General features: G+C 35.7%; 4 protein-coding genes across 10 annotated transcripts in view; 2 read left to right on the top strand and 2 right to left on the bottom strand.

The window, feature by feature from the left end:
• Positions 1–40: 40 nt before the first annotated feature.
• On the bottom strand, positions 41–19,583 carry LOC120329521 (uncharacterized). The gene is made up of 14 exons (XM_039396165.2): positions 19,291–19,583; positions 18,477–18,562; positions 17,768–17,906; positions 17,184–17,352; positions 16,426–16,673; positions 10,311–10,396; positions 9,095–9,219; positions 8,653–8,776; positions 8,152–8,249; positions 6,425–6,537; positions 5,800–5,916; positions 4,641–4,807; positions 3,954–4,075; positions 41–2,952 (listed from the first exon to the last, which is right to left on the bottom strand). Exons 1-14 carry the CDS (start codon positions 19,581–19,583, stop codon positions 2,665–2,667), a joined length of 2,175 nt encoding a protein of 724 aa, XP_039252099.2. The 3' UTR covers positions 41–2,664.
• LOC120329522 (protein N-lysine methyltransferase METTL21A-like) lies at positions 19,513–21,423 on the bottom strand. Its single transcript, XM_039396167.2, has 2 exons — positions 20,995–21,423; positions 19,513–20,436 (listed from the first exon to the last, which is right to left on the bottom strand). The coding sequence occupies exons 1-2, from the start codon at positions 21,268–21,270 to the stop codon at positions 19,897–19,899; spliced, it is 816 nt and encodes a 271-aa protein (XP_039252101.2). The 5' UTR covers positions 21,271–21,423; the 3' UTR covers positions 19,513–19,896.
• Positions 21,424–22,288: 865 nt separating this feature from the next.
• Positions 22,289–24,136, top strand: LOC120329519 (signal peptide peptidase-like 2B). The gene has a single exon (XM_039396164.2). It carries the CDS (start codon positions 22,341–22,343, stop codon positions 23,952–23,954), a length of 1,614 nt encoding a protein of 537 aa, XP_039252098.2. The 5' UTR covers positions 22,289–22,340; the 3' UTR covers positions 23,955–24,136.
• Positions 24,137–24,282: 146 nt separating this feature from the next.
• The window catches only part of LOC120329518 (neurobeachin-like protein 1), a 75,487-nt gene continuing 73,199 nt past the window's right edge, over positions 24,283–26,570 (top strand). For all 7 annotated transcript variants that reach the window (XM_078118890.1, XM_078118891.1, XM_078118889.1 and 4 more), the window contains exon 1: positions 24,283–25,730. In XM_078118890.1, coding sequence (XP_077975016.1) covers positions 25,680–25,730 — 51 coding nt within the window. In that variant the 5' untranslated portion in view covers positions 24,283–25,679. The remainder of the gene's footprint in view (positions 25,731–26,570) is intronic.

Genomic DNA, 26,570 nt, shown 5'->3' with positions numbered 1-26,570 from the left:
TTACCAAACAATGCACTGTACCGTGTCGGGAAAATACGTCATAGAAAATCTCGTTGCAGGAAGTTTCGCATTTTGTTGTGAAACAAGTATTTGTGATGAAAACAGTTAGGTTTATAGGGTTAGGGCCGGGGTGGGCAACTTCTCTAGTCTGCGGGCCAGATGTGGAAAAATGAAGTTCTCGGTGGGCCGAATTATAACATGAATAGTATTCAATATCTTAACCACATATTTATTCGCTAATGCAAGAAAGAAAATTATAAATCGCGTTTAAAGTAAAGTTTAAACTACAAAAACAATAGAGACCAAAATACACATAATGAATTTATCATAATGTACTGATGCACAGTCAGCGGGCCGGTCAAAATCTCGTTGCGGGCCGGGGCCGTATGTTGCCCACCCCTGGGTTAAGGTATGCTCTTAAATAACAATTTTTTTTAAATAAATCGTTTTTTCCTATGCGGCAAAATTTCCTGTGGCGAGATCTCCTACAGAAAAATTTTCTGCTGTGAATTTTCCTAGAACCACTTTGTACATGCCTCCATTCATACCCAACATATATAACTGGCTACTATAATTCGGAAGGAATCTTCCCGTTTCAGCATCTCCTACCCAATCATTTACACCTTGGGTGTAACATGCAGTAAATACGTAATAACACTTGTCAAGAGCCATGTTCAGAGAGAAAAGACCTGGTCAACTGAGGAGGCCTGGTCAGAGGCACTCCACAGCAATGTTCCCTCTAATTTTTTGTAGTATGTGTGCGCAGAAATTTTGGTGTGTGCGCACTTTTTTGGAAATGACTAATATTTGTGCAAAAACCAATGAAGAAATTCTGGCGTTCTAACCGGGTAATGGGTGGGCCAACAACAAACTTTGTCAACCTGCCAACCGAGAACATTGTTACATTACATCAAAATAGGTCTGTGCGCAGTAAATCTATGCTTGTGCGCAGCCTCTGAAAGCTGTGTGCGCGCGCACACGCGCACACTGTAGAGGGAACACTGCTCCACAGGTATGTGCACCAAGATGACTGACACCATAAAGGAGTATGTGTACCAGGTTAGGCCATAATCTATTAGTTATATTACGAGTTCAGGGACTAGCCAAGTGACTTCCGTAGTATTTGTACCTGAAATTATGGCCTAACCCTAACCTGGTGCACATACTATATTCCGTTGTCTGCCATCTTGGTGCACATACTTCTGGAGTACCAAATCAGGAATGTATTCTTATTTTGTTACCCAGAGAATTGCGATAAAATATAGTATTCTCAAAAATTGACTGAAAAGAAATATTCCAGATTTAATCCAGAATTTACAAATATTGGTTACCAGCTTAGGTCCCCCATGTGACCAACTATGTTTGTATGTATGTTTATTTGCCTTAAATATGTAACAGTATCTGCATAATGATTAAACAGTGTAAAAGAGATGCATGCTAATGGGCAACAAAATTATTATTGCAATAAAATTGTCCACGAAAGAAAAAAGGTTGAGAACCATTGGTCTAACATGAATGAATTTTGATCAAAACTAAATCACTTTTACCCAGAGTCAGAATATGAAATAAGGCGCTCCAGAAGTGTATGTACCAATATGGTGGTAACTAATTTTGTTCGCCTACTTTACATGGACAGGACAGACAGACATACACTATGGACAGGGGATATATTCACTTGGCTAACACAGACTGTCCCCGAACTCGTAATAGAACTAAAATAAGGAAAAATCGGAATAAAATAATGGCCTAACCCTAACCTGGTACACACACTACGGGAGTGCCTGAAATAGATAAAAGCAAGACAAAATGAAAAGTAACATCAGCACTCAGCAAATTGGAAAACAGGAAAAATGAAAGCAAATTGCACCAGCAGTTAGCTAAACATGATTGCAAATAAGAACCAAATAGTCTGAAGCAGAACATTAAAAAAAGAATTGAAGAAAACTCTTCATTAAAATGGCAGTTGTTTGAGAATTAAAAAAATTGCAAACAGTATGGAAAATTGTAACTAACAGTATTCTACAATTCATATACAGTGTGTTAGGAAATTAATTTACAGTAAATTCAATTATACAGGCACTTGTAGTGATTTTAAAAATTACTTTTGAATCTTTATTCGATTCAGTTTGGAAAATAGTTGAAAACTAATTAGATTAGATACAATGGGGATAGAATTTACAAATTTAAAATCCCGAGGTTTAATCATGTGGCGAACCAGGACAATCATCCGGTTACCATTCCATATTGGGTATGAAATTAGTTAGCCAGTTATTTGTTACAATACTTTGTGTAATCGTGTATACTTCGCCAAAGCTGCTCAAAGTGCTACTGACACACAGGGCCATGGAGTTCAAATTGACTTTTATTCATAACAAAAACATTCAGAATCTTATTAATGAATAAGCATTTTGACCTTATATATCCCATTTTTTGTGTATTAAACGTATAAATTTTTCATAGCTTGATCTGCTTTTTAGATCATCAAGACTTATTGAAAACCCATGTTTTCTGGCCTCCGACCCGCTAACTGTCACAGTCTAACTTGGCAATTAGAAATTTCAGAAACCCTTCTTTGAAAATTCCTGGCTACACCCTTGCAGTGGTCTATCAGAAGCTTTCTGTTGCAGTCTCCCAACCTTTATTCGAATGAAATAATTTTGACAATCATAATTCCTGAGTGTCCCATTTCACATTTTCTATCCCATCGAAGATTTCAGTATTTAAAGTCGATGGCACTGCAGAATTGGACCTCAAAGAAAACTGCGCAGCAACGAGACCCATCTTTGTACAAGTGTCTAATTCTTTCCCTTGCAAAAGTCCATGAATATAAGCAGCAGCAAATGCATCTCCTGACCCACTGACATTGACAATTGGTTGAAACATCCATTCAAACTGCGGCATAGAGGTCAATGGATAATGTGTTGCTTTGATTCCAGATGACTTGCTGTCATCCTGTGAAAAAGGGATTTTTATGAGTGATATCACCGTTCTATTCAAACTAAAGTTCTAACAGTTACTTTTATGTAAGCATCTTCTATGTTTTTTGAAAGCACAGGAACCTTTAAATCAGTGGCTACCAGAGTTGATTGACGCCAAAATTAGAAGCTGAAGGATATTTACAGGCCAGGAGAGGAGAGGATAGCAGCTGCAAGGGGATGATACCGCTATGTATAATTAAAATACTGAACTGACTTGTTATGAATACACACATTCTCAAACTAGGATGATGACATAACAATTGGCGGTAACTACAGCACTCAGAATAAAAAACATAACGTGTTATTAAACTATTTCTCTTGAGTTCGGTGGGCCATATTTATTCGTTACACGGTTTTATCAAAGTTTATCGAAAAAATTTAGTTGAAGAAAGAATAACACTCAAATATATAGACATAAAGTTGCTTAGAAAGTTTTTTTAAAGAGATCCAAAAAAGATTTACTGAAAAATATTAATTATTTATTTGATTTGCAGGTAGAACTGTGTTCTCATTTGTTCACAGTTGTATTGCGCACAAAAATTCTTAATGAATTCATGTTTGAGATACTGCATAAATCACACAAGAAAGCAATTCTCACATAGATAGAAATAAATTTGGTGGGGGAAGGACTGAAAATCTCTCTTTGTTGAGCACTGACTCATTAAAATTGTTCAGTGGTGAGGAACTATTTTGAATACAGATATTAAGAAGATTCAACAATCGAGTGTTAGGGAAGAAACTAAAGTAAGCGTTCTAGAAGTCACTTTCATCTTAAAATGGACTATAGTTAGAGTATTGGACTTAGCTCTAATAGTGCCTCAGAGTGGAATAAATTAGACAGGATCTTCCGAACCAGCCTTTAAAATTTGTGGCTGGAGTTTGAAAAGTAATTTTTCGTACTGATTAAACAATCTTCAAAAGTAATTCATAATCACACTTCCTATCCGACACCATATACAAGAAAATATTTCTAACCTGAACAAATGTGGCAACACCTTTGCCTGCTAAGGTTACGATTAAACAGTAAACGTGTTCCAGTAACGGTCGGCAAGTTTCATAGATGGCTGGTAACGTTGAATCAATAAATTTCCCATTTTCTGAAAAAGTAAAACCGTTAAGTGATTTATTACAATAGATTACAGAATCCAAAGTGTTTGAATTTTAGAACATCGTGAGGGCCAGGGATGCTGAGTCAGGAGAAACCTCACACTCTGACCAAGGGTGTAGCCATGGTAGAGCGGGCAAAAAAGCATTACAAGCTCCCCCCTTGGCTACGCCCGTCGTTAAGAATGCTTCTTTGTTTTTATCATATATTCCTACCTCAATCATTCCAAGTGGAAAGAAATTTTGACTCAGAATCCAGTTCTGAATTCAAAATAGAAAACTAATACAAACTGCCTTCACGGCCCTGATGAGAAAGTCACCTTATGATAACTAGAATTAGTACTTTTCAAATACACAGAAACTCAATTCTTGAGGGTAGGTCGGAATGACTGGATAAAAATTGGGATTGATAATCTAAGCCATCACCTTACCCCTGTGATGTAATAAATAGGGTAAGTAATCCTAAACTGGAAGTTTCCACGCTCTCCAAAGATGGTTACCTCTCATTGCTTCTAGAATGAGCGTCATAAAAAATTGCCATCACGAAAAAATAACTACCGTTCAGATTTATTTTCTTTACTTTCCCAGTAATAACAGACATAATCACTTCGAATTCTTGTAAATTTGGCGTCAAATATTTGATGGTTTTCCAAGATAAATTATCAAGAAACGGCCTTCCTGCTTTTAATGATCCTGTTGGCTCGAAAAACAGATCCAAGTCTCTCCTGAATGATGATAAAAAATTTTATTGAAGCCACCAATTTGGAGCAGGACAGTCTTTTAAAATTTTTTAGTAAAACTGACGATAAGTTGATGGGTGAGCGAGCATGTACCTTTCTTTTGACAACATCTTACGTTTTAAACCTTATTTAAGGTTTTGTTCGTTTTCCTGATTTTGTAATCAGTTTTATTTATTTATTTTTTTATCAATTAATTTATCGTCTTTTATGCTGATTATGGAGTCAAAATAAACTTATAAATGGAAATGCCTAAGCCAATGGGTCTGATATCCTAGTTGAGTAATGCGCTGAAACAAGACTTTGGTTTCCATTCCCATCACCTCACCCAAGGTGTGATCCTGTATTTCTCTGCATATAATATGCACTTTCACAGTCAGATTGTCTTCAAGGATAAATGTGGCAAATGCTGAATCGGAAAAGTTACAGCCCTTCAAGAAATCCTTATCTCATTATGTATCATTGGCTGCTTATGCAAAGCTTTGTTCGGAGTGAAAAATATGAAGAAAAAATAAAACGAGTGGGGTTCAACGAGTAAAAATTGAAAACTTAGACCAAGATGCTGAGGACGGGTACGGTATACTAGTTATAATGAGAAAGGAATGTCTATAGAAAAATAATTACATAATCTGAGATTTACACTTTAACGCAGTTTCAATTTCAAATAAATATTAACAGTAATAGCAAAATAAAAAAATGTTCAATATTGAGACATTCGTAATACCCATCTATTTAGGATTTACATATTTATCCCAGGAAAGAAGAAAGCCGATAAGACAGCATAATCCAATAACGAACCACGGCCTCTTGTCCGATTACCAGTCCATGTCGAGTATGGGATTAGTTAGCCACTTATTTGTTTTCGGAATCATGGACTTGATGGTGGAGGAAGTCGTAATTCATGCGATTACTTCGCACATAACCATCCCGCATGGAAATTGAGACTTATATTTTGTATTGAATTTTAAATTTCTTCTAACCTGTCACATAGATCACAGATGTAAGCAATAGTCTCAGGAGTCAGGTTTGCATCAATACATACAAGAGGAGCCTGGGATATCACATCTTCATTCTTCATTATGGTTTCTATGTTTATCCTGGAATAGAAAGAGACAAGTATTGACTTTGGAAAAGTCAACAATTAAAAGATCTTAAAAGAGCCTTGGCATCTGCTCGCCAATCGAAAACAGATTTGCTAAAATTTTTTCGTTATTCATCAACCATAGTTCAGTATTTTGCAAAATGACACCAGAAATGAACACCAGACAGCCTTGCTAAATTTTTATTGTTATTCATGTTGTTATTGTTGATGTTAAACAACTATCTCTTAACAACTGGGCTCACCGCCATCAATATTTTAAAATCCTGGAAAATTGATGTTAATTTTATATATTTTTTAAATTCCCAGAGTTTGTGTTTCCTTTTTAAAATTTTGTAATTTTGAGTGAGACCCATTTTTTACTGTGCCACGCATAACATTCATGGTCTTGCTGATTTGCACCTACATATACTAAGAGCTCTAAATACTGAGCAAAATACTATACAACTGAGTACTTTGAAAAACCACTTTGCAACCATAATTCAGTAGTTTGCTAATTGACTTACATTTCATGTACTTTCATTGATTCTATGCCAACCTTGAGAGAGCCATTCACATCAAACACAGCATTGTATAAACCTGAATTATATTCTTGAATCTTTTCTATAAAAGACAAATCCTGGGATGAAAAAAGAAAAATGAGAAGGTTGATTTGAAATTTGTTCAGATATAAATTGCTGTTAAAAAAAGTAAGTTAAATTGGTATATTGGGCATAATGGGGTTAATTGAGTGCAATGTATATAAACTTCGATAACTTTTTTGTATGTTGAGTGAATGGTTTGTACTTTGTAGCAACAATAGTTCATATCCTATGATCCCATTTCATTGCGTATAGCTCACATGCCTACCCATGCTAAAATTGTTTTGGGTGTTTGTATGTGAATTTATGATACTCCCGAAGTATGTGAACCAAGATGGCGGACAACGGAACGTAGTATGTGTACCAGGTTGGGGCATAATTTTATTCTAATTTTCCTTATTTTAGTTCTATTACAAGTTCGGAGACAAGCCAATTGACTCCTGTCGTATATGTACCTGATATTATGGTATTTAGACTAGAGGTTTAGATTGCAGTGTAACTCGGGAGTGTTAAGGCAAAAGAGTTGAATTTCTAAAAAAAATTTAGTTGAATATTTCACATCGAAACCATATTTATTGGTTATATTATTGGAAATATTTAGGATTATATTTGAATATAATTTAGGATGAATTCGAATACGATTTGGCCTCATTTTTTTCCACTATATTTTGGCTCTTCATCAAGAATAAACAAACATTGTTAAGGTGGAGCGCTGGTCTAACCATGGTTTCCCAAACTGGGATCCGCGAATCCATGATGACTGCACGGGGAGTCCGCAAGGATATGAAAAGCAGGGGCTCCCGAAGTATGCAAACCAAGATGGCGGACATCGGAATGTAATATGTGTACTAGGTTAGGGTTAGGCCATAATTTTAGGTATAAATACTACGAGAGGCTCTTGGCTAGTCTTCGAACTGATAATAGGACTAAAATAAGGAAAATTGGAAAAAAATTATCGCCTAACCCTAACCTGTTACCCATGTTACGTTCCGATGTCCGCCATCTTGGTTCGCATACTTCGGGAGCCCCGAAAAGCATCGGATCTATCTTTAATATTTGATTTTCTACAACAAGCCATTGCATCTTTTTGGTTGAGCGTTATTGTCCAATTTTTATTTTATTATTTTTATTTCAGTTTTTCCAAATGTGGTTTGGTTGAGCAGTCAGCATTATCAGCTCTTACCGATACAATGACAAAACACAGGCCGAGACTTGCCGTAAAGTCGGACCTACGAGTTTGCTCATCACAAATTGCTCCAAGAATTGATTAATTGTACAGTGAATCACATTTAATGTTGTTCGCGTTGTAAATGAAACATTATCCTTTTACGTTAGTTAGGCACAGAAATTGATACGGCATAATATGGGGTTCCGTCAAAACTAAGATTTAGAAATAGGGGTTCGTGGCTCAAAAAGTTTGAAAAACTCTGGTCTAACAGTTAATAAAGCGTTAACTGTGTTGGCATCACAGGTCACACGTTTTTGGGTTCAAATTCCACGCCAGAAAGATGACGATACTTTAAAATAACGGTCGCTCTTTACATATTGTTAGATACCATTTGTACAAAGCGTCAAATAATGAAAATATAAAATTATTGAACAAGACATCAGTCATTGAGGAACGAAACTTTAAAAATAAACCTTTTGCCTACCATATATTCCTTCATTTCGATTCTAACCATCTGAGCATGACCATCGTCACCCAGGGCAGAAATGAACACTGGATTGTCATTGTATCTGCATAATCCCTCTGAAAAAGAATACAATGTGTGTGAAATAAAAACTGTATAAAATAAATAAACTTAAAATATATACCAAAAAACTTATATTATAATCTAGAGAATTAACAGGCAAAAGTGGCGCATCAAGCGAGGTGGTATGAACACGCCAATGTAAATCTGATTCCCTGAAGGAGTTCGCAGATTAGAATTTTGTAGGGGATAAGTAGGATTGCTGGGCACCTCAAATTAGTGGGATGGCCATGTTATTAATCGCCGATCATTTATGGTTTACTCTTGGTCAACTATTTTTCCATTCTCAAGATGAACTGCCAAGCAGACGAGAGGAATAAGTTGTCTTACCGCCTTTACTCTCCAGGAAGTAAGTAAAAAATTCTATCCTATAACCCAACTCAGAAAAACCTACATTAATACCTGCAATATTCCTTGCAACACCTCCCAATGTGTAACTTATATCAGCTGGATTAGATGGCCCATCATACAATATTTCTGATGTACATTTTGCTATTACATCAATGTTAGTTCCTCCAATGACAACCTGGGAAAAAAATACAAATTTACAATAAGGCAATAATATACAGGAAGGATATATTTCAAGATATTGCTAAGTATATGAATGAATTTATATTCTATAATTAGCTACTTGGAAACATCACTTTGAATACATACTGGCTAATCATTGAAGATTGTGGATTATACATTTTGAAACAAGCAGTGAGGATACCATCAAATAAGCATTAAAATACACACTCTTCAACACAAATAGATAAAGCATGAACTGCCAGCACAGGTACTTTAGAATCCAGACCAAATTATTCTAAACCGTTACACTCCATTGATTTTATTACACACTTACAGGTCTCTCTTGTATTTCCTCAACAGGAGTCGCAACACCAATCTCTTCAGAATTAGAAAAACACTTTGCCAACTCCACTGCGATATCAGCACCCACTGAAGCATTGTGCTTGATTAAAGCCACGTCTTAAGTTATGGTGTGGAATTAAGGAAAGCAGATTTAAACCTAATGATGCATTAAACGGTTACCTACATTTTCATAAATTGATATACATGTAACAGCGCATGTTCACTAAATGCTGTAAGTATTTCTAGTTGGCGTGGCACAAACATTTTTGCATATGTCATTCCTAACCCCCCCTGTCTACGCCTTCCAAAAATTACTTCACTGCAACGTCACAATCACATCATAGAGCTTGCCAAAGAAAAGCTAAGATCGCCCAAAATGACATCTTCACCGACGATAACAACCTCACTAACGCCAGCGATCTCCCTCATATCGGGATCGTTATGATCCTCTGCACATTCTAAACTATAATCCGTATACTTTGACGGGTCTTATGTCGTCACTGTGACGTTATCTTTGGGTGACGTAGTCAGGTGGGGATTAGAAATGATATATGCGAAAATGTTTGTGCCACGCCAACTAGGAGTACCTATGGCGTTTAGCGAACATGTGCACATGTAACTATAAAATTTGATCGAAACACGCATGACTCAGAAATAAAGAAGACTGATCATTCTCACAGAAATAAATGAAGACTGGAAAATTGAGGTGTCATGATCTACTGAGACACACAATCTCAGTCAGGCATAAAGCAGATTGATCTATGAGCAAAGTGACAGATAATTACTAAAGAGCAAAGAGCTGCTGCAACTATGATGAGTTAAGTTAGAATTACACGTTAGTAATAATAGGATGGCATTGTGTTAGACCAGGGGCCAGATAGAAATAGTTGGGTGAAACAGTGGGCCGCACCTTTATTTAACATAGGCTCTCTAGCAGGCACAAAAATTTTGTTCAACAGTTAGACATTCCAACAATTATACCTGCTGTGTCACCCGGGAATCTCGATAGAAGGTTACGCAAAACTTCAAAGAGACTTAGGTTCTTTTATAACCAAATGGATGCATAAATTGCCTAGTTGCAGACTATTTTGGAATGATACGTTTGTATTATTTATTCAAATCAAATTAATCTTTGTGCATCAATTGTTTGAAAATTTCTACCCAAATCTCATCTACAATAATTTTTGATTGTTCACTTAAAAGGATACTGGCTTTCAAAGATTCTCCTCCTGTGATCTCATTCACTCTTTTCAAGATGTATGGAGTAACATCCGGCCCTTTTATTGACGAAGATCTGTAACAAATATTGTAAGCCTTTTTATGGAAGAATGCTCAACGGGCTAAGCGTTAGAAATACGCTCGCCACCGCACCTCTAATTACTCTGCGTGGGTTCGCAGGTTCGAATCCCACGCAGGGATGGTTATTTGCGAGAGTATTGCTGGACTCCTCGCCGTCGTTGGGTGGTTCACGTAACTGCTGGTCGGTTACGGCTTCCTCCACCACCAAGTCCATGCTTCCGAAAACAAACAATACAACTAATCCCATACCCGACTTGGAATGGTAACCGGACGAGAGGCCGTGGTTCGCCCTATGGATAAGCCGTCTATCGGCTTTCCTCTCCCCCAGGATAAATATGTAAATCCTATCCTATCCACTCAATTAGTGGTGCGTGCCTTAGAGCAGTGTTCCCAAACCTATGGGTTGGGAACCCTAAAATGGGTCATCGGAAAATTCTCTTGGGCCACTTGTGTTTTCAACAAAAACCTAAATTTTGTTATTTATTTTATATTTGTATTGAAGTGTTACTCAATAGTAATTGGATGTGGAAAGTATCACAGCGTAAAACATTATCGTTTTGAGCCAAAAGTGATATTGACTCATAAAGAGACAGCAATATCTTTTATCGAGAGATAAGCTAATCATGCTGAAATAGCAGTATTTTGAAGAGATATTACAATAGAATACAAACATGCACAATGGCTATATGAACAGTACTTCACTAATAGAAAAGAATGTAAGTGCCTTATAAAAACAACAAAATAGTTGAGCGTTATAAAATTAAACATACCGTATACTGTGTATTCTAAATTGAACTTAAGGTATTTAAATAGGCTACTGAACATAAGACTGTATATCCTCGCATATGCCTACATCGCATCAGAGCCGACCTCCTAAAAATTTCTTTAAAACATTGAATTCATAAAAATTTGGATATAAGTCGACCCTACAAATCATACGCTCTTATCGTTAGAAGTTGGTTCGAGTTGTAGCTGTTGGAATAAGGTTAGCATCACGTCATTCCGTTTGAGTGCAATCAGAGTTATGCCCGTATAAGCTGAATTTTTAGTCCGATCAGAGTTATGCGCGTATAAGCCAACTCTTAGGCTACTTTTTTTTTTGAGTTTTAAACTTGGTTCATATGCCAGGATATACGTTACATACTCATTCAGTGTTAACTCCAAGCAAATTATGAGTGCGAAAGTGCTTCGCAGTCGAAAAAAAAAGTGCGAAAGTGCTTTTGCCGATTTTAACAAGTTAGGTGCCCTAGCCTTTCATATAACCCATTTAAAACGGCATAGATACTCAAAAAAGCGCTCCTCCGGTTAATATCATGAATTAAAGAGAAGCCTTTTCGTTAACCGAGTTCCCTTTAAGCGAATTCATGTTTAATTAAAACAAGCGAATTCATCGGCAACGAAATGACATCTGCTAACACCTGCCGGGACAAAACTTTCATGCAATAAGGTGTCAGTTGCTTACTCGCGTAAACAGCAAAGACTTTCACATTTGTTACTCCTTCCATCTAACAGACACGAGGCAGGCTGGAAACCATATTAGTTACAGGGTGGATCGCTTGTACAAATCCCGTGCAGAATACCCCCCCCCCCCCCAAATATAAATAGCAATCAACTAATTAGGGTTAGGTGCGCTGGAAATTCAACTTTTCGATTTATCCCTAAACCTAATCTGATAATTATTAATTTGTGATTTTGAACCACTTTGAAAGTCGCCACCAGCTGTTTAAAAAGATAAGTTAACCTACGTTTCCTCCGAAATATTACGCAGGATACTCCCCTGTTTTATGAGATAGGTTGACCTACTTTCTTTTCAAACCTTTTTCTCCGAAATATTACACAAGATCACTTTGAAAATCCTCCAGTTTCGTGAGCTAGCCTGACCTAATTTCTCATTTACATTTATATTATACTATTTCAGAGCTTACCCAAAGACAAGTAATTTTTAAATATCGACATGCCTTGGTTTGTGTGCGAGTTAGTTTAAATCGGGCAGAAAACTTCATATATTGGCAAAATGTTCAGTAATGTCATGTACTTTCAGCATTCATAAATAGCACTTTGTAATGCTGCTGACCTAGTATCAAATATTCGCATCACAACGCCACTTGCGAGGTTTCCATATATTTCAATTACACTAATAGGAACGATGACACCAAAGAGTTTTCTTTTGCGAAGGTACACTAAATATAAGGAGGGTGATTCTTGAGAAAAACATGAATATAAAATAAACGAATGATATGATAGTGGATCCCAAATGATTTTGAGAGTGTCTCGAAATACCAATCCATTTGATAAATAATTTTCATTCGACCACATGAACGCTGATATCCTGAAAATTAATGTTGAAAGAGAATTACGCATTCTCACGTATCGGACATCCAGTCGCGATATTCAATCGTTCATATGCACAAATCTCACATTAATAGTAATTGCTACCCAAGTTTGTAAAGTTTAGAAACCAACAAACAGAAAATAACTTATCCCAAAACACAATTAAAATTTAGTCAGCAATAAATTTGTCGCCAAGACGATGCCATACAAAACAAAAAAGATTTGGTCGCGAGAGTTACGTATGATGACTGCCGTTGTTTTTTAAGCAGAATGAAAAAAAATTTATAATTAATAAACGGGAGTTACGACGCCCTTTACACATCGTGTGTATTAAACTTCCCTGGTAAGTACTTTGGTAAGTACTATTATTATTGTACTTATACACCTGTTGGAGTATTTCGGACAATTTTGAATTTAAAATAAATGAAAACCCGACATATAATAAAGACGCAAAAGTAAAATGAACATTTATTGAAAAAGTTATTATTTAAGAAAGACAACATGATCGTACAATTCCGCCAAAACCTCGATGTTCGCAAGTGAGATGATAAATAAATACTTCCCTGTATTCGATCAATTAACTTTAGCGTATCGTTGTTCTGCCAACAAACAGCCGGGTGCAAAATATTTCCGTCCTGTGATATGCTCACAAATATTCTCGATATTAATATCATACCCTCGCGTATGTACTTTCTATTAGCTCTTTAGTGATTCCTTCAATCCTTGGCCAAGTCATGTTTCGAATATGTGAACATTTTATTCGACCATACGTGGCCGGCGGGATGTTCAAATTGTAAACAAGAGAGAGGTAAAATCAATCGCGAATTTCGTTATAACAGCTCGTTTACGAATTGTTGCGCCTGTTATCGTCGAAAATGATTACATTTGTTGTATTTTGAGGCATTTAAGCAGTAATAATTAGGGCATGACATCATCAAAATCGTCAAGTGAGATCTTGAAATTGCAAATTCCGCAAATAAAATTGTGAATTATTCGGTAACGAAATCAGCTTTAATGACCGTCGGGGTATTGTTTTGTTGAAAATTATTATTAATGTGAGAGCGCCAAAAACATACAGTCCATACCGATGCGACTGCAATTTATATGGTCGCAATTGGTGTGGCGCGTTTATTAATAGTGTAAAATAAATTAAACGAATATCAATTATAACCAAGCCTGTCAGCGTGTTTATTTTCTGTTGGCAGGAATCGTAAAATACCATCTTGAGACAAATTCACTTCTATTATAAAATCTTAATTTTCAGTTATTATCGTTATACAGATAACGTGTGGCAACTTTTTAATTTATCGTCGACCAAAAAACCGCCCCACACTCGTCCAAACGTGTGTCGAGCTTGAACGACAGGAACAGATTCATCGACGACCTTAATTAGGGAAAATATGTATTTTATTGGGAATGCAAAATAAATGTCACAAAACGCATTTTTTTGTGATATAACTTTGTATTTCCGGAAACGGGTTGCCGTGAAAGGTAAAATTTGATCTAAATTAATCGCAAAAATGTTTTATTTTAAATGTAACAAAACACATTTTCGCGATATAACCTTGTATTTTCGGAAACGGGTGTCCTGAAAAGTAAAATATGATCTAAATTAATCGCAAAAATGTTTTATTTTAAATGTAACAAAACACATTTTTCGAGATACAACTGTATTTTCGGATACCGGGTGTCATGAAGAGTAAAATATGATCTGAATTAACCATAAATAATGTTTCATTCCAAATGTATCATAACCCATTTTTTGCGATATAACTTTGTATTTTCGAAAACGGGGCGTCACGAAAATTATTAATCTAATGTTTTATCTATCGTCTAACTAACGTCTGGAACACATCATTTTCGGGGAGAACTCTAGCCCGCGAAACGTCATTTAATTTAAAATAGAGAATGTTTCACGCATTTCAAAACGGAAAATCACCAGTAAGCGGACAGGGATTCAACCCTCCGGATTCAGTATTCTATATCCCCCCTGTCAGAACTTTCTGAAGAATGGAACAAAGAACCCGTCAAACCGCCGCGGAAGAAGGGGAGTATTTTTTGCGCTAATAAGTAGGGCGTGACAATATCAAAATCGTCAAGAAACTGGTGAATTTGCAAATTCCATAAATAAAATTGTGAATTGTTGGGTAACATTTTAGCTATAATTATCGCCGGGGTATTGTTTTGTTGAAAACACGTTGAAACTTGAGGGAATTAGTTACAATTAGCGCCTGACCTCTATTAGGCACTCGAGCACTCGAAAAAAAAGCACTCCAGCCCAATCTTTTTAGCATTAAGTCGCATACGTAAAACATCCTGTAAAAGAAGTGCTGTTCATTAACGTCATCTCGTCTTATGACCACGCAGAAATGCCTTTATTGCCGAATTATTCAATCACTATTTTAAATCAACATTCAGGATTGGCACAATTTCAGATTTGCGGAGTTTATCACCATAGAAATACATGGGAAAGTTAATTATCGTCTTAATAAATATCTGCATCACGGTATGGACAATAATATTACCATTCGCATAAAATTGGGACGGTAAATTTACAAATCTTGATAGGTAATATTAGAGCCAACGCAAATGTTAATTTGAGTCCTCAATGTCTTCAACAGCTGTTGCCGATGTGAACGAACGGGTAAACCTGAAATATAAAACTTCGATGTCCGCCGACCCACAAGAATTCATATTTGTAAAAAAGAGAGGGCGGGAATATAGATTACCCAAAACCTGGATATCGCCGCCAAAACGATCGGTGACAAGAACAATTAGCGATTACAACGGAATTAACCAGTAAAAAGGCTTTGTTGCCGATTTTTTAATGTTTCCACCACGTTTATTCGGTACTCCTTAAAAATATTCGATTCAAAAAAATATTGAATTTTGCCCACACGTCCTCGCATATCAATGAGAAATAGTTGTGTAAATATCGCAAAATTACGGAAAATGCCACTCCTTTCAACATTGTGATTACAATAAAATGGCACTTAATGGTATTTTGTGAATTTGGTGATTTTGCAAATCTGTGACATGCTGCTAAAGGTTTCGTCTGATTTGAAAATCGTGCAGTTTGGTCACAATTCATCCAAAGTGACTATAACACATAACACTTTTATAGTCATTTTGAATACATTGATATCATTGATAGTCACATGACCACTCTCTTCAAAGAAACGCACTGCGTATTATTCCAACATCTGGTTTCAATCACCCGAGAGCGTTTTTTGCGGGAGAAGCGAAATCGGTGTGCTTGTATAATAATCATATTACAAACAAGAATTTTGCCGTTAATGCAAAAGCTTTATCTCCTATGTCTGCATCTCATAGGTTAGAATTCCGGTAAATATCGTTATGATATGCAGAATTGAGTTACAAAAGTACTAGTATGTTACTTATTTGTCAACTTAATACTCGAAAATATTTGTTAACTTTGAATTTTTATCCCATTCAAAATCGGAAAAAAGTGCTATTTCTCTTCAAAATCGGAAAAAAGTGCTATTTCGCAGTCCCTAAAAAAAGTTGCGAAAGTGCTTCGCAATTTTCGCAAAAAAGTGCGCTAATAGTGAACACTGTACTCATTACTAAATAACAAATATTTCACTTAAATTCAAAACGAGAATATCGGTTGGAAACCGAAGATCGATAAGTAACAATCTTAAGATCGATAAGTAACAATCATCCACCTACTCTGCCTCTGCTAAAGCAGTCTTGATGGCATTTTCAATTCTTTCTCCAGAGGTTGCAAATTCATCAGGAAGAGGCACAGCAATAAGGCATCCACTATCCATCTCTAAGTCTTGAGAAGATTTGATCAATTGTGCTGCTTTCGAAGCGTTTTTGACATTGAATTGCGATTTGTGGCCAGATTTTTGTGTGAAAAAAGCTGGAAAATCATTGTTTTGGCCAAATGTGGCAACAGTGACTCCTTGAGTTTCCTACAAAAAAAAAATACCACTTTTGTTTCGTTTTTCAAGCACATGATTAACAAGCAGCATAGAATCATGACAAAGAATTAACAATAATCTGTACCAGACTATTTATTGCAATATAAAAAAAATTCAAAAACATTTCGAAAATGGAAAATTTTTGTTGCAAAAATTTGAAAATTATCAGAAATTAGCATTTGATTAGTCTATTTTCAGATCAGTCAGTTAGGGAAGAATAGGTAATTTCTCAATAATACAACTATAAGACAATACAACTACAGAAGTGCTGAGAAGAAGGTGCTCCAGAAATACGTGTATCAATATGGAGGTAACTAATTTTGTTCGCCTACTTTACATTAAGTTGTGTAAAGGGACTGAAACCTATGGTATATTCACTTGGCTAACACAGACAGTCCCCGAACTCATAATGGAACTAAAATGAGGAGAATTGAAATAAAATTATTGCCTAACCCTAACATGGTACATATACTATACGAGTACCAGAAAAAACTAACTTACTAAAAATTCCAAGGTCCTCTGAATATCCAAGATAGACTTAACACCAGCACTTATAACAGTAACTGGGGTTCGGCCTAGTTCTGTTAAATCCGAACTTATATCAAGTGTGTTCTCTCCATCTCTATGAACTCCACCTATCCCTCCAGTTACAAAGATAGGGATGTTACATCTAGAAAGCAAGTATGAAAATAGGATGTATTACAGGTAAGTGCATCAGTTGATTACAATTACAAGTATGGTTCCATAGGTTCTTATAGTGTTGTTGAAAATTATGTGTAAGAGAGTTGGTTATGGACTCCTCAACATTAACTGAGCACTCCGGACCACACCTCGGGGCGAGGGGTTTGGACGTTTATTCACTTCTCCCTTGATGTGGTGCTGTTTCAATGGCCTATTCAAAGATGTGAGTTTGTGTCTATTTATTCCGGTTAAACCCGATAAGGGAGGGGTAATCCCTGACACAGCAACTTGGTTCCACTATGGGGCGTTTTTGGGTCGCTAGTGTGTGATACTCTCGTACCTGCTACTGCTGTTGTTGCTGGTGCTTCCCCCTAGTGGACATAACAATGGATCAGACGACTCACCTATGAGCAAGCATCATGGTAGCTGACACTGTTGTCCCTCCTGTTTGTTTGAAAGCAATTGATGCTGGCACACCTCTTCTTGATATTTTAATACTTGAAGGAGAAGTAGCAAGAGTATGTAGATTGTCTTTTGTTAAGCCTTGAATAAGAAAAATTGTGAATGAGAACTAATTAATAAACCTGCGTGGATACTAGAGGACAGGACTTGCGTTTAGAGTAGCGTTCTCAAAGCGAAGAGAAATTTCGTTTTTGAAAAGAAAAAAAAATATTACTTTGTATTCGACATAGTTTTAATGGTATTGTTCAGATATTTAGTATTACTGAAATACATATTTATGCACACAATATTCATACCTAAAGATTGAATAAATAACGTGAAACCAGAGTTTTTAGGCATAATGAAGGAAGAATGGAGAGATTTAAAATAGGAATATATATATACATGAACTTGGTGGAGGGGAAAGCCATAACCCATAACCAACCAGTAGTCACATGAACCTACAATGGCGAGGAGTTCAGCAATTCTCTTGCACATAATTATCCCCACTTACACAGAGCAACCAGAGATGCGATGGAAAATGTGTTCATAATGCTTAGCACAATTCTCCAAATGTCGAGCTCATCTTAAATGGAAAGATCCAAACATTTAACCATTGCTAATTTAAAATCAAAAGTACTAATTTAAAAATGGAATCAAAGCCAACAATACCAATGTGAATTTGTCCATCAATGATAGCAATAGTAGCTGGTGTAACAGACTTTGATTTGACAATCTCCTCAACTTCCAGTGCAGTTCTAAACATAAAAATGTAGTGTTAGCTTCTCTAGCGCCTTTGAGGCTTTTTACACACTTTCTGAATAAGTCTCTGTACAAGAGGCAGCCACTTACTGCATAAAGGCCAGAATCTTTTGTAGTTTGACACTGCCTTACCAAATGTACCCTGGTTATTAAGGTGGTGGACGAGGTGTTTACGCCATATTATCTTTGTTCCAGACGAGGGCTAAGCTATACACAATTAGTAATAGGTGTTGAGCTATGGGCTAAGACCAGAATTTTTACAATTTTTACAACATAACCTACCGGTACATCCAAAGTTACAAGAAACCATTAAAATATAGTTCAATAGTTTAATAAAAACACTGATATGATCAAAAAACATATTCAGATTATCATTTTTCAAATACCATTTTGCAATAGTTGCTTCTCCCAAACTTCTTGATGATAACTTTTTGTTTTTGTTTAAATAAATTAGTATAACGTTTCAGTATAACCAAATTAGCTTATGGTGACATTTTAAGGTTTTAAAAAAACATATTTTTGAAATTTTAAGATCCGTATAGCCAAACCCTAAAATGGACATAAGGCCCCCATATAAAATCAAAACTAAAACAGGCATAGATTCAATATCCAGACCACATGATGGTCTCTGGTCCATAATGATGGAAGATGAACAAGTTTATTTCTGAAAAATGTGACATAAGCTACTTTGGGTGTTACTGTGGCATCATAAAAAAAGACTCACTCATAGTTATCAGGATATGGCATTCCATGTGTGATTATTGTGCTTTCTAAAGCAACAACTGGCTTTTTTGAAGAAAGAGCATCTTTTACAGCTGGATGAATTTTCAAATATTTTTCATCGATATTCCATGTTTGAGTTGCAAAATAATATTTTTGACTGGCGAGTATATTTCTAAATATTAGGCCTTTTGCACATTGCAAAACTGCCTTTGTTATCATATTGCTGATAAATTGAAAATGTAAAATAATAATAATAATAAAATAAAGCAAGTGGCAAATTGATTTTGAGTTCATGCATATGGATTAAAAAATTATTCTTGGTAGAACTAAGTTTTAATAATTACACATTTAAATTGTTAATAAAAACGCATCAGAAGGATAGATAAAATTAAGGAATAATAAGACTTCGAATGAATAAGCCTTGATTAAAATATGACAATGTTATAGTGAACCATAGCTTCTTGCCTATCTGCCAGCGCAGGGATGGATGGGTCATATCAATCAATCATGGTTGCATCAAAGCAGTTAAAATATAAATATGATTTGTTGGTGCCAAGAATGGGCTATAATAGCAGCAAGAAAGACAAAATTCAAACATATTAAATCATCATGAAGGCAAAGCTTTATAAATATCAATGTTTGTGTCAGAATTACTGAACACCTTTTCAACATTAAAAAACTTTTTTAATTTATTGATAAACTTCGCTTCTCTTGTATATCTCATTTTAGCAGATAAAAGAGTAGTCGGTTTTTTATTTTGCGCTATATTTCCATTGCTATACAAACTAGATTCATAACCTTTAACCCCTGATAGATAACAAATAGTATCCAATAAATCTCCAAAAGTATCTTCAATGTAAATGACATCAGCACCAATAATGATGTCATAATCCTTAGGATTATTTAAATTCAAATTATCTCCCCATTTTAGTTCTTGCACTTTTGGAGCCATTTTGTCATCATTTTGAAAGTTTTTATCAATATTTTTTGATAAAAACGGCAGTGCTTCTTTCAAGTCGGTTACAGTTACTTTAGCACCAAGTTTACTGCAAACTATTCCAACTAGTCCAGTTCCAGCTCCAAGTTCCAGAACAGTTTTCCCTTTCATTTCTTCGCTTTTTATGATGTAATTGGAAAGTTCAATGGCCTGCAAATAAAGAAAGACCACTATGTTATGACTTTTTATACAGTAGTTCGCTAGGTGCAGCGACCTAGTGATTAAGAGCATTGAGTTTATCTATATTAGCATTGGAAGTTAAATACTTAAACCCCATTCCCACAACCCTATTTGGGGTGTAATAAATTAGGTAGGTAGTTCCAAGCTTAGAGAAAAATTATGAGTTTGGCACTATTTATTTAGTTCAGTTTAAAATTTTGCCTGATTGGTAAAACCCATTGACGTTCAGATTGCAAAATGTAACTATATCAGTAAGTGCACTAACTTGGCAATGCATAATATATACTGATATATGGTTCTGACAAGATAGAATAGAATTTAGATATTTAATACAGAGCAAGGCAGCAAGAGGAACCTGCGAGCCCACCCAGAATAATAACAAGTGCTCAAACGCTTAGTACTATGCGCCACACCGCCAAGTATATTTCACAGACAAAACATTAAGGTTAACTACAGTGACATGACTGAATGCTTGAATATGAGCAATTTCATTTTAAAAACTTATGGTAAACCAGCAATGGTACTTACTGCTTCCCAAACAACGGCTGCAACACCTTTCTCATCCCAGTCCTGATAAATGGTGATTTCGTCCTCAATACCTTTGAAATTGAATTTCCTAGTTTTCTCCTTAAAAGATGGAAAGAGCTGAATGTGTGTCAATTCATAAGGAACAAGTGCCCAATTTTTGTCTTCACAGCCTCCTGTGGAATGATTTTCCAGGGCCTGTCCATTTTCGCCGGCCATCATCGATTCAGTTAGAAATGCTAATAATAGAACTAAATATACATTGCAGAAGTTGATCATCCTTCGCTGAATGCAGATTTAACTGGTTATTACATGCAAATGAATGATTTGAAACGCCGGCACTTTGGTGGAAGAAGTCGCCGCCCAGACGGCAAAATCGAACTGGGGTGAATTTTCGATGGACACTCGAGTTTTGTTCCAAATGAAATTAATTGTGATGTCACACGTGGACTTGGCAAATTAGCTTTATAGCACGCTCCAGTGCACAATTATTTTCACCGCCAGGTGTCGTTACTGTATAACCGCAGGCCATTTTTGTTATTACAGAAGTCCCTTTAGCTATTTTTGTTTTCATTGGTGTCAACAAACTGTCGCAATTGTTCAAATAAAAACTTCGCTATGCCTTTCCAGTTTTGACCAACTTTTCAGCTAGGCGCTAACATCACAGAGAAGTTTGTCTGTCAATATTTTCTATTCTTTTCAAGTTTTGTGGTTCGGGGAGACAGGCACAGACTGGCACTTTGTCAGCAGAAAACGTTTGCAATTTGATCCTTTGAAAATGATTGAAATCTTCACCCTGTCACCAGGTTTTAGCGAAATTATACCATACCTTTTACTTAGTCTTTTAGTCAGTTTAAGCACTAAAAACAGTAGCTATGCGACTGTGCGGGTACGGTACCTCTACAGCTTTCTCTGCAAGTTTGTATGTTTTTATCAGGCCATCTTTCAGTTTTATATTTGGAGTATCAGTCTGTCAGAGTAGAGCAGCACGAATGTTAAGATTGTGTTGTACTTGTAGACATTGTAGTCTTTGAAATCTTTCAACCTTTGACGCCATGTGAATTTCGATATGAGAATTGGCTACTTTCGATTCATAGCCATATGAAATATACAGAAACTGATATTCAGGATACAGGGATATGATATATTAATATTGGTTTATATACCTAATCACTCGATCATAGGAGATTCTGATATTGAGATATTTAAATGTTCAAATATACTAAGGCCTGGTAATATTAAAAAAACTGAAGGAGTAAGACAGGTGTTGCAATGGTACTAAACTATTTGGTCAATATATAACACTTCCAGACTTCAATTATATTTTCAGATTTTAGCATCATAGAAAAATGTATTTTTCTGTGATATGCAGCGTTTTGTTAATAACCATAGTAAAGGCAGACACTGGATTTGTAAATATTTCAAACACTGTCAACCAATATACACTGGAAGTATGCTCTGAATATAACCCAAGTTTTGCCCCCTATCCTAAAGAAATTGACAATAATACAAAAGGAACACCTGTTGTTGATATTTACCCAGATCCTGGGTGTGAAGCACCACAGGATCCGAAACTTTACGAAGGGAAAATCGTCATTATGAAAAGACATAAGAATTGTACTTTTGCAGCAAGAGCTGTGAATGTACAAAATGCAAATGGAGTGGGTGTTTTGGTGGTCAGTGATGATCCTATAATAAGCCCAGCTGCGAATGATTCTGAATACAATCAAATTCACATTACTGTCTCTCTGATTTCTAATGACTCGTATTTACAATTTGACAATATGATTACCGACGTCGGAATTGAAAATGTGTTCATAAAATTATACGCACCCGAAACTGCATATTGGGATCCTAATTCTGTTATAATGTGGTTATTAGCTGTATTTACTTGCTCTCTCGGAGCCTATTTGCAAGCATCTTTTTACGATTCTCAAGTGAAGGCTGCTCGGAAGGCGTTGCGTGAGGGAGGGCCAGCGCAGGACACCAGCAAGGACGATGAAATGAGTTTTACTGTTATACATGCTATAATATTTTTTGGAATGTGTTCTGTAATGATATTACTTATGTATTTCTTTTATAAATATATGGTTTATGTTATAATAGGTATTTTCTGTCTTGCTTCATGTTTTTCAACTTATGACTTTTTAGATAATATTTTCGGGAAATCTTCGTGTTTTACAAGGCATAGAATTTGTGAGAATAAAATCCCAGTTTTTAACTCACGGCCGCCAATTCTTAGTATTTGTCTGTTTTTAGCATGTGCTGCTTTTGCCATTTTTTGGGCTGTTGAAAGAAAGGAACCATATGCATGGATTTTACAGGACATCTTAGGATTCACATTCTGTATTCATATGATTAAACAAATTCGACTTCCCAGTTATAAAATCAGCACAATTTTGTTGATTTTATTTTTTATTTATGATGTGTTTTATGTTTTCATAACTCCATTATTCACAAAGAACAAAGAGAGCATTATGGTTAATATCGCCACTGGGGGAGGGGGCTCATCTAGTGAAGAATTACCCATGTTATTTAAGATGCCTAGATTTCGTAAATCACCATATTCAAAATGCGGCCCACCGCCTTATTCATTACTTGGTTATGGTGATGTCATATTACCGGGTCTTCACGTTGGGTTTTGTGCCGTCTGGGACTTAAGAATCAGTAATACTGTACGGAGGCATGCTTATTATATTGCTGCTATAATCGGTTATGCTACTGGACTTGTTTTAACTTTTGTTGGAATGTATTTGACAATGATGGGGCAGCCAGCATTGTTGTATTTAACGCCATGTTGTCTTTTAAGCACATTAGTCGTTGCTGTTAAAAGAAAAGAACTAAGGCCTATTTGGGCAGGTAAATTGCCTGTTAAGTCCCGTTCTACTAGCGTGAATCCACCCAGAGTCCAAGACCCCAATACCCCAAATGAAGCAGACTCCCTTTTAAGAACACAAGCCTGAATTGTTTATTTTATTCACTGTATAAAAGGTTTATCATTGGCAAAGAGATTCATTTTTTTCATTTTTTCTTTTCAACTCCCATTTTCCGTTATTTGCCTGAGTAAAAAATGATTAGTGAGCATTGTGGACGCAGAATTTATATAAAAAACTTTTCAAATCACAAAGCGACAATATTATCAGCACTATTTTTTTTTCCACATTTTTGGAAATAAAATATTCGAAACATTTTCACAAATATCAAAATCTTACAGAAATTTTAAATTTTTATAGAATTTTTATTCATTTCATTTGCGTTTATTATGAATTCATTTCAGTAATTGCGATATTCATTCGCTGTCACTATGGTTAGAAATATAAATTATCAATGTGCTTCATTGGCTACTGTAAAGATTTTCATTAATATTTAAGAAGTTACTAAATTATTAGAAAAAAAGTTAGGGAACATTTAGTTAAACTAGTTTCTCAAATAAACCGATGAACAAAGAAACCTATATGCCAAGTCGTGTCAAGAAAATTTCAAAAAAAAAGGGGGGGGGGGGTGTCTGAAATTTCTATTCGCCAAGTTAGATCGAAACAGCTAGGGTTTCTACACCCCTGTCTATATGTATTTATTATTTTGTGTGCTTTTCTGACTTCTGTTAAATTTTCTTCGGCGAAGTTTTAAAATTTTTCATACAATAATAGCTAAAAATATTATTTATGATAAAACTGTAGTATTTCAATATTTGTGTGATTCATTATTCTCATTTATCACCAGTAATTTAAAAATACTGTAATTAGCTGTTGAATGATGGTGACTGAGCTGACTATACTGCATTGCATGCTCATCACCCTTTTTCTGACACTTAATTTAAGATTTTCAGGTTTATTTTTTTTAAATGATCAAACCTGAATTTTCATCTCAGTCCAATTCCTGTGTCTGATCTACTTCACTATCATTTCCGATCTCCTAACACCAAAAATTATCGGAGTGTGACTGGTCGGTACAATTGTGTCTTGATTGCTTGGTGCCCATGCTGCTCCTTTCTGCTTCAATGTTTTTCGGTAAGGAATATGGTTTCAATTTGCACTAAAGTAGACTTGCCAGCGTTTCTCAAACATTAATGATCTATGCCCTCCTTCTAAATAATTAACCAAATCAACCACTTTACTTCAACCGTGGCCCCTTTTCAGAATTTTCAAGTCTCGCGTCCCACCGTAAAAATAACTAGCTAACAATAGGCTAGAAATAACATATAGTAAAGCAATGTTTCATTCAAAAAAACGCATTGCAATACGTAGATGGACCATAAATATCCAAAATAAGAAAATATTATACCCAAAATAAGGCGGGCAAGATCAAATCTAACAAATATTTCATTTTTAATTAGCTTCACGCCCTCTAAAAAAATTGTTCACGCCCTTCTTATGGGGCACGCCCGACTGCTTGAGAATCACTGTTCTGACTTATTACAGGTTGTATTGAAAACTCACTAATTTGTCACCTGAAGTGCCCACTGATTTTCTGTACAAATTTTGGCAATCTTTATGGAATTTTCAAAATGTATAAAAATCTGATTATTGAATTCTGCGCTGTTTATTATTTTCATGTTTTATGCTCATTAGAATGGCAGTTAGTAAATAAAATACGGGTAAATAGATGGATATATTGGTGAACTTAACATTATCGTTGGAGCACCCAGATAAACTTGCTGGGAATATAAGGATACATACTAAGGACTGAGCATGGGAAATACTGACCACCTCTATGAACTATGGACTTTATATACAATCAAGGTAAAGTTCATTGGTACTAGATCTAGGAGTTTTTTTTATACGGTAGGCTACTCCCCCCCTCCCCCCATCCGTCAAAATGAATCCATGCCATGTAGAGCCTAATCTAGAGACACTTCAGTGTCAAGTTTATTTAGACCTCCAGAAGTATGTGCACCGAGATGGCGCACAACCTGAACATAGTAGTTGTACCAGGTTAGGCGCCATCTTGGTGCACATACTTCGAAAGCAAATTTTTTTTGGTGGGAGGTAAGAAACACCCTGCAAAATATGATTTGTGATATGCAAACTGCCCTCCGCCCTTTTCATGTCATCTAGAGGAAAATTTCAGAATCGTAACTGCTATTTACTTTTACTTGTGAATCCAGTAATAGTATAGATTTTTTTTATAAATGTGGCATACATTTCAACTTGAAGTGGAAAGAATACTATTCTAACAATAAACTGCAAGCCTGCAAAATCTTTAAATAAGATTATTTTTGTGAATCCTCTCAGAACTGCAATCAATATATATATATAATAAATAAACAAACGTATTGGGATGTGGAAGAGAGTTTACTTTTGGTGTTTGTGTTGCCCAGTAACGAAATTTTGAAAATGACATATCTTTGATATTTTATTATATTTGTCGGCCCTTTCTTGCTCAATGATAGCGATTACATCATGACAGATATTTTTTTGCTTCTTTGTAACAAAACTACTATAATTGTCTAATGACCTTGTCTAGCTTAGTTAGAGGTCAGGTAAATGCTAATTCTTCTACCAACCAGAGCAGTGGTTCTCAAACTTTTCAAGCCACGCCCCCTTTTAACAATTGTCAAGTCTCATGTCCCACCTCAAAAT

Source organism: Styela clava, chromosome 12 (assembly GCF_964204865.1).
Source record: "Styela clava chromosome 12, kaStyClav1.hap1.2, whole genome shotgun sequence".
Classification (NCBI taxonomy): Eukaryota; Metazoa; Chordata; class Ascidiacea; order Stolidobranchia; family Styelidae; genus Styela; species Styela clava.
The sequence above is the reverse complement of the archived record's forward strand: the minus strand, read 5'-3'. Positions and strand labels throughout refer to the sequence as shown.